This window comes from Nyctereutes procyonoides, unplaced genomic scaffold (assembly GCF_905146905.1).
Source record: "Nyctereutes procyonoides isolate TBG_1078 unplaced genomic scaffold, NYPRO_anot_genome, whole genome shotgun sequence".
In the NCBI taxonomy this organism is placed as follows: Eukaryota; Metazoa; Chordata; class Mammalia; order Carnivora; family Canidae; genus Nyctereutes; species Nyctereutes procyonoides.
Genome location: NW_026575024.1, coordinates 21,386,429 through 21,394,736, shown reverse-complemented (window position 1 = coordinate 21,394,736; position 8,308 = coordinate 21,386,429). Strand labels below are relative to the sequence as shown.

At 47.7% G+C, this 8,308-nt stretch overlaps 1 protein-coding gene across 2 annotated transcripts in view; it reads right to left on the bottom strand.

Moving 5' to 3' along the window:
• Positions 1-2,932: 2,932 nt before the first annotated feature.
• TTI1 (TELO2 interacting protein 1) overlaps positions 2,933-8,308 on the bottom strand; it is a 46,702-nt gene continuing 41,326 nt past the window's right edge. For both annotated transcript variants that reach the window (XM_055303137.1, XM_055303144.1), the window contains exon 8: positions 2,933-3,701. In XM_055303137.1, the coding sequence (XP_055159112.1) occupies positions 3,518-3,701 (184 nt within the window). In that variant the 3' untranslated portion in view covers positions 2,933-3,517. The remainder of the gene's footprint in view (positions 3,702-8,308) is intronic.

Below are 8,308 nucleotides of genomic sequence, written 5' to 3'. Positions count from 1 at the left end.
AATCCTCCCTGCACCAGCCACGTTTAACAGGGGGAAACGATCACTTTGAGAAGCCCACATAAACAAGGGCTAGAATGAGTCAGCTGGATGGGTTCAAATTAAAGTTGCCTGAATATAATAATGACTGGAGAGGCACTCTAATTAGTTTTTTTTTTTAAATCAAGTGATTTGCCTGCGGGAATCCCAAAGCAACCCAGGGTGTCTTACGCCCTGAGGACAAGATGGTTTTTGGAACACCATGGCAAATCCTCCCACACGGATTATCTCCCCGAGGGCCCAAGTTGCATCACGGCACAGGATGTGTGTGCACGTTCCCCTGCCTCTTGGCACACTATTACAGCCTGCCATGTCCAGGCGCCCTGGGAAGGCAGACTACTAGGTAATACTCCATAAGTCCCACCACCTCCCTGACCTGTTTTCTCATTTGTCAGGACCTAGAGATTGAATTAGCCTAGGACTTTGTGTCCCCAGTGGAATTAGGAACAATGTGGTGAATCTTCTTAGAGTCCTCTCAATTAGAGGGCATTTCCCCCCTTTCCCAAAGGAAATCATCCTAGAATTTTAAAACCAGAAGAGAGTAAAGTGATTATCTCTCTTTCAGGGGTTCTTAACTTGGGGTCCCTGCAGGCTCATAGGTGAAGTCTCTAGAATTGTACACAGAATTTGTGAGGTCAGCTCAGTAGACCAACCCAGCAGGAGAGGAGATGGTACATGACCCCAGTCTCACAGTCTGGGAGGATGCAGTGCCCTCCTGGAAGGGAGGAGGGTAAGAGGAGGGACATTGCTGGGGAAGGGGGTCTTGAAGTGTCATCAGCTTGCTGGAGGGACCCAGAATTCCCCAAATTAAGCTCTCATTCTGGCCCATTCTCACCTTTACAGGCAGGAGAGCTGAGGCCCAAAGAGAGGGAGGGCCCCTGATGACTGAGCCAGACCAAAAGCCAGGCTGCTACCACCTAGCCCCAAGCTGGACATTCTGTGCCCTTGCAGAGAAGACCCTAATAGATGAGTGGGCCTCCCCGGAACTGGCTGGGGCCCCCCTCGCTTGGATATGTCCCCATGCCAGCTGCCTTCTGGGTTTCACAGAGCTGGGGTATTATCTACATCACTGGAGGAGTTATCTGGATGGTATCTAACCATGCATATGGTGAGGAAGCATTCATTATTCCTAGGATCCTTCAGCACATTTGTGTGTGTGTCTGTGGTGGTGTACCTAAATTTATATAATCTGTGTTTTAAATCCCTCAGCTAAAAAAAAAAATCAACTATTTATCTTGCTTTTTCCACACAAAACTCCCTCAAGGTTACTGCATGGTTGATGAAGGGAACGTTCCACAAGTACTCTAGCTAAAGACAAGCCAGGATGGGGGGGAAAGAACAGCACTGTCTGCATTCGCTAATGAGGGAGTGGATCCAGGTGAGGATCACCAATGGCCAATCCCATAAGAGATCAGATATTACATGCCTCCTGATGGAAATAAATAATACCACTTACGGAGGAGTGTTCCTCAAAACAATGAAAACCCCCAAACTGGATCACACCTCTTGTTCTGCCCTCCCATTTACAGGAAATACAGGTGATAGGAGAAGCCCACGGAATGACCCCCACAGGGATGTAATCAGTAGATCTGGACTGTGAGAAATGCTGTAGGATAAGTGACCTTGTTTCAACAAAATGTACAGGGAGAAGAAAAGAGGAGAGGGAATCTATAAATTAAAATATATTTATTAAGGGACATATAGATAACAGCAATGTATATAGCTTATTTGGATCCTGATTCAATGTGCTGGGGAAATTTAAACATTCACTGTATACAATATGAAAGGACCACTGCTAGTTTAGGTGTGGTAATGCTAGTGTGGTTGCACATTTTTTTAATTTTAGTTTTTTAAAAGATTTTATTTATTTATTCATGAGAGACACACACAGAGAGGCAGAGACACAGACAGAGGGAGAAGCAGGTTCCCTGCAGGGAGCCTGATGCAGGACTTGATCCCAGGACCCCGGGATCACCACCTGAGCCAAAGGCAGACACTCAACCACTGAGCCACCCAGGCATCCCCTTTTCTTAAATTTTTTTTTTAAAGATGTATTTATTTATTCATTCAGAGAGAGTGAGAGAGAGGCAGAGACACAGGCAGAGGGAGAAGCAGGCTCCATGCAGGAAGCCCAATGCGGGACTCGATCCCGGGTCTCCAGGATCACACCCTGGGCTGCAGGCGGCGCCAAACTGCTGCGCCACCGGGGCTGCCCCCCTTTTCTTAATTTTTAAAAAAGATTTATTTATTTAAGGGAGAGACTGTGTGTGTGTGTGTGTGTGTGTGTGTGTGTGCGTGTGCGCGCGCGCACGCACGAGAAAGAGAGCGCAAGCAGGGGGAAGAGGGGCAGCAGGAGAGAGAATCTCAAGCAGACTCCCTGATGAGTTGTGGAGCCCAATGCGGGGCTCAATTCCAGGACTCTGGAATCATGACCTGAGCCAAGGGCAGACATTTAACTGACTGAGCCACCCAGGCACACCATGATTTACATTTTAAAAAAGGTTTGGATAGGACTTCCGAGATGTGCTTCAAAATACTCCCGGGGACTGGGGGAGCTGGGGAGGTAAATGTGTGAGGGTAGCCATGAAGCAAAGCTCTCCACGTGCTGGTAACTCGTGCAGCTGGGGTATGGGTACATGGAGCTTGCTGTATACTATTATCCATAATAAAAAGTAAAAAATAATCAATCTCCTACTTAACAGGTATGAAAAAATTGCCATGAGTTTGTCTTCTGGGAGGGACACCAGATGTCTGGGGAATGAGGTGGAGACTTCACCGTTTCTGTTTTGTACTGCTTGGATTTTACACCATGGCTCTGTATCATCCATTCAAGAACATAAATTCATTTCTTAAGAAGCACCCAATTTAAATAACAAACCTTAAAGTGAGCTCTTGATCACAGCTTTCATCCAAGAATTGCCTTTATTTCATTTTCTTCCAAATAACAGGTTTGGTACAATGAGTTAGCTCTAGCTCACTGTTCCAGGAGGGGAGGTACACATGTCCGCGATGTAGGGCTGCGTTCTGAAGACTCCTGGGTGCGTGGTACTTCCATGTGGTCCTCAGGTGCTCAGGGGACACACTTGGTGCATAGTAGAGGCCTCCCTCCATGTGTCCTTAGGCTCTCCGGTGTGGGGATGTGTGTGTGTGTGTGTGTGTGTGTGTGTGTGTGTGTGTAGTGGGGATGGCCTGTGGGGCAGTTGGGGCCGCAGAGATGGTAAGCGAAGGAGTTAAGCCCTTAGAGCTGCCAGACAATGTCATTTGAAAACACCAGGTATGAAATATAAATAACAGTCAGCTACTTTCCTTCAATTTCTAAGCAGTTGTGGGATCGATCAATTTATAAATCGACTGGCTGTCTAATCCACCTTCGCAGTCTTCTCTGCCACCACCTGGGGTCAGGGTGGGGTCGCCCCACCTGCGGGACAAAGATATTGCCCTGTCACACCTAGGTGTGTGTGTGTGGTGGGGGGTGGGGGGGTCACTGCAGCTCCTGCAGTAGGCAGAGCACATTGGCTGCATAAGGGTTCCCTTGCCCCATGGTCCCCCGCAGCTGCACAGGGTAGAGGCTGGGGTGGGGAGGTGTGAGCTGCTCAGGGCAGTAAAGTTCATTCAGGAGAAACCAGGTGGAGTCCGGGTCCACTTTCATCAAGTGGAGGAAAACCCTGTGGAGAGACAGAAAGGAGGGTGGGCTGGGGTCTCAAGGGAGCAGAGAGAAGGGAGAGTGGCTAGTGTTCTCGCGACAGGGCAGCTTACTGGGTTATTTGGGGGAGAACCTGATAAAATCCAATCTCTTCGATTAGCAGAGCAAACCCACTGTAGTTCGTAAGAGAGGGCCATTAGGATGGTCCCACAGCGCATAAAGAATTTCATATCCATTGACATTGAGAAGTAAAGTAAGTAGTCTGAGCAGAACTATACTGACATTAAACAAGCTCTTGGCAAAGAAACCAGCTAAGTCCTGGGGTTTCAAGCAGGAGTTTTTAAAGAAAACTGACAGGCTCCACTTCTCATTCCAGGCTCATAGGGCAAGCCCACACTCCGAGTCTCCAGGTCCTCATCCCTGGCCTGCCAACTTGCTGCTGAGCTCTGTAGTTCACCCTCTTCTGGCCACCAAGATCCATGGGTTCTTGATGGTCTGGACAGGCTCATAGAGATCAGACCGTTATTCTCCTATAGCAGGAACCGACTGAGCTGGGCCCCCTGACTTTTGGCGGAGCCAGAGAACTGGTATCCTACACATGACAGGGACAGAGCTGAAGGGCCTGGGCCACCCAACACCACATACCTCCTGAGGGTGAGGCTCTTTAACTTGGCCTGAACTTTGGGGTTGCAACCTTTGCCTCTCATCTGCTCATATCCCATTTCTGAATGACCAACCATGTGCTCAGGGCCACTGCACTGAGCAGTCCAAGTGTAAACTTCATACACTTGGCCAATTCAGTGATTCAGAGTCTGGATTTTCAGTTCCAGGAAGGATGAGGCCCTCCCCTAGTTGGGCAGCTCCCTGTTGGTATGTATCACTGGCTCAGAGAGGTTGGTCTTCCTGGACCATTGTGCTTAGGTGGCTGCCCCCTATCTTTCTCTTTCAGGACACCCCTCCCAGCACTTACTGTCTATCAACTATCTCCCTTCCTCACAATACAGCTTCTGAGGGCTGCGACCACACCTTTTTTGGCTCACTGCTGTACCAGGCACCTGGGATGGCACATGGTAAGCCCTCAACGAATACTTGACCCAACAGGTTCTTATATTTAATTAGTGATTTATGACACTGCATGACAATGGCTTAAAATGACATACCTCTCTGGAAAATCACATCCTATAAAAGGATCTAAAGGAGAGGTCAACTGTTCACCACCAAGGAAGGTCTAGGGAAGGTTACCAACAGGATTCACATTATGGCGGACATCACTGCTATGTGGCTGTGGGAGATTAGTCCACTTATCACTGCTATGTGGGATTTTGCTGTGGCTTAAATGAGAAAACACAGATCCAGTCCTACACAGCGTCTAGCCCATGTGATCCTTACCTACCAAGTAATGGCATGGATAGTATCTATTTGATGAATTACATTTTATTCTTGATGACCTAGGAGCCTCTCCCATACTGTTGGGCAGCAAACAGGAATTTAATGCATGCTGAATGGAGCTAAATTCTGTTTTTAATTTTGTTAATCTGAAAACCCGTGCCTTTAGGGGATTTGGGTCTTACTCTGGGGGAAGCCAGTTTTGCTTTCTTCCTTGGGTTTAATAGACATCTGCTAAGGAGGCAAGGGAGGCAGGTGGGAAGGGAAGGGGGGGGTCCTTTGAAAATTTTTCTGGCCTGGTTTGTGCCTAAACAATTTAAGTTTTCTTTACTTAGGATAATCTTGTGCTTATAATCTCAGCGGTGGTTGCTGGAGGAGTGATTAGAATATTCTAATTCATCGTTTCCACTTCACCGCAGAAAGGAGATGGGGCCTGCGTGGGAGACAATTTTTGTTTAAAAACAAAAATATCTTTGATAATTAGAGTGGCAAGGGAAATTATGAAAAAACACACCAAAAATGGGAAGCTGATTTCTATTTACATGTGACACAGTTGACAGTTTTCCCTGGTGCCAAAGATGGTTAGAATGCAAATGGCTTCATTTGATTTTTTTTCCCTCTTCCAGGACTGGAACAGTTTCTCGGGCTACAGCCTGGCGCACCGAGGAATAATTCGATCTGGGCACCACCCGGCAAAGTGGTGCCGTGGCCCACCTCAGTCAGGGCTCTGCTCTGCCTTATAGGGGCATGAATACCTTGCAATGTTCACTGTGAGTCCTTTTTAACATGCTAAATGCAGATGTTCTGTTCTTTGGCAGGGAAGGAAAAGGAGAGAACCACTCTCTTTGCCCTGTGAGAACTCTTAAGTAAAATGCTCACAGAGAAACAAAGTAAGAATGTGTGGACAAGGTTCACCTTCTTTTATTAAGTGAGATCCAAACTCTTAGAAGAATTATTTCGGGTCTCCTTCCTTAGCTCTTAAAGGGGTAGACGCCCCAGAATGGCAGGGAGCCATACCAGTTCCCTCTCCTGCCTCTGGGGCTTGAGGCAAATTATTTTGCCTCTGTGAACCTGTTTCCTCTTTCTCCAAAGGAAGATGATCACACTCGCCCCACCCTCCTCACAAGTTTGTTGCCAGGCTCTAAGGAGATGAGGTGCAGGAAAACACTTTGAAGTGTATAATGAAAACACTGCTCCTTCCAGAGACTATGTGTGTGTCTAAGGAATAATTATCACTACCAACCTTTGCAGCACTGCCACACCACGGAAACTTCTCCGACACTCTGAAAAGGGCAAAACATTTGTCTTTTGTTTCACTCGTAATTTCCTTCATACTGACTTGGTGGGGGTCCCAGGCCTCAGCCAATGGCATTCTCATTTCGCCCACTATTTTCAGGAAAAAACAAATGCAATATTCTTTGCCCTCTGCGTGCCTGAGGCTGGGAGTGAAAACCATGCTGGGCAACCAGGTGCTGGCAGGTGTAGCTGTGCTCTTGCTTGGCGAAAGGCATGCGACCTGCTGAACTCTAAACACTGACACATTCTGAACCTGAACCCTTGTTCAGTTTAAGCCCCTGGGAGCTGAACAGAGGCCTGGGAAGCCTTTGTCTGAGCTCAGTGGCCCAGCTTTGCTCCAAACTCTGGTACCACTTTGTCCTGTGGCCAGTTCTTGCCCATCCCGAGCTGGGGAGAGGGGTTCCCAGAAAGTGAAGAGCCAAAAGCTGAAGACCCTGAAAAGCCCTTTTGCATAATAGAAAGCCAGAAGACAAAGAGAGGACCTCCGCTTTGAAGTGACTGGGGTAACTGCCTGGAAAATGTTCCTAATACATCGTGAGACATGGCAGAGATGGCTGTTGAACATGCCAAATGGCCAGCTCCGTGTTTTTTCAAACCTAAAGAGAAACACTTAAAAAAAAAATATGTATACCATTTAAGTCCTGAACAAAAATTTCTTTCTCCTTCCCCCAGGCCCAAATCAGTGGCTCCAGGGAGCACAGTTATCAAGAGATTATCTGGTCCCCAGAGTTTCGGGAGGCACTCAGCTGTGCCTCATGCCTCTGAGTGTCCTGAGGCGAGTGATTATCTCTCAATAACCTGTAGGGCCGTGTAGCTTAAATGATAACTTGACTTTAAAAAATTTAGAACTCGCCGTTAGGCAGTTTCTAAGCAACCTCTGTTTCCATGGCAAAGAAGCCTGGTGTTTATACTGATTTTTCACTTAAAATGCGGTTTTATTGAATTTCGCTTCATGCAGGCAGCCATTTCCCTGCACTCCAGCCCTATCTACAATTGATGGGCATCAGCAAGTACCTAATAAACTCCAGACACCAAACCAACAGAAGCGGCTCATTCTTTTATGATCAATAGTGGCCTGCTCCGAGTGACAAAGCTGGGGGTGAGGTGGCCTGGGGAAATAGACAATGTGCTACTACTAGGTTCTGGTCAGCAGGGTTTGGGTCCCGCCTCTTTGTGGTTCACCGAACGTTTCCTAGCACCTGCTCTAGCCCAAGCACTGAGCTGGGTATGTGGGACACAAAGATGAATGGACAAAGGCTCTGGCCTTGGGGCTCCGCATCTGGTAGGGAGGACAGACTATGCACAGAGGCACACGGTGCACTGCGGGGAGGGCTGCACATGTGTGGTGGAACCCAAGGAGGGGACACAGCCAAGTTGCTTCTCTGTAAGCATCAGCTCTAAGCCCCCTTCCAACGTCAACAGTCCACAGTGGTTCTCAAGCATGGGCACTGGATGGCCTCCCAAATATGGCAACACCCCAAAGAAATCCCTCTGTTGCAGATGCAAATACTATAGGGTGTGTCCTCACCATCTCGGTCTAGACAACATCTGCTCAAAAGCAGCTCTAGAAAACCGCCAGCCAATCCAGGCCTAGTGAAGCTAAATAAACTGTAAGTGAAATGCAGAGCTTCCACCTCTCCTGGGTGACAGGCTATTCTTTCTCTGTCAATTACTTGCTTGAGGGATCTGCTGCTCCTTGTCTCTTTCTGGATTTATAAAATGCTCTCATGAGCTGTCTGCATAAGTGCCAGTGGTAAAGAACTTGTGGCTTTGTGATCTGTTTATTTATTTCGGGCTTCTAAAGAAGTTATTCAGGGATGAAACCTTAGGAACATGATACAGGCTGTCTGTCTCTACATGGCCATGACTAAATGCAATCAGAAAATGAACTCACTCGTTGGGAAGCAGGCACGCCCACAAAGTTATTCGAGCTTCCCTGCTATTCCC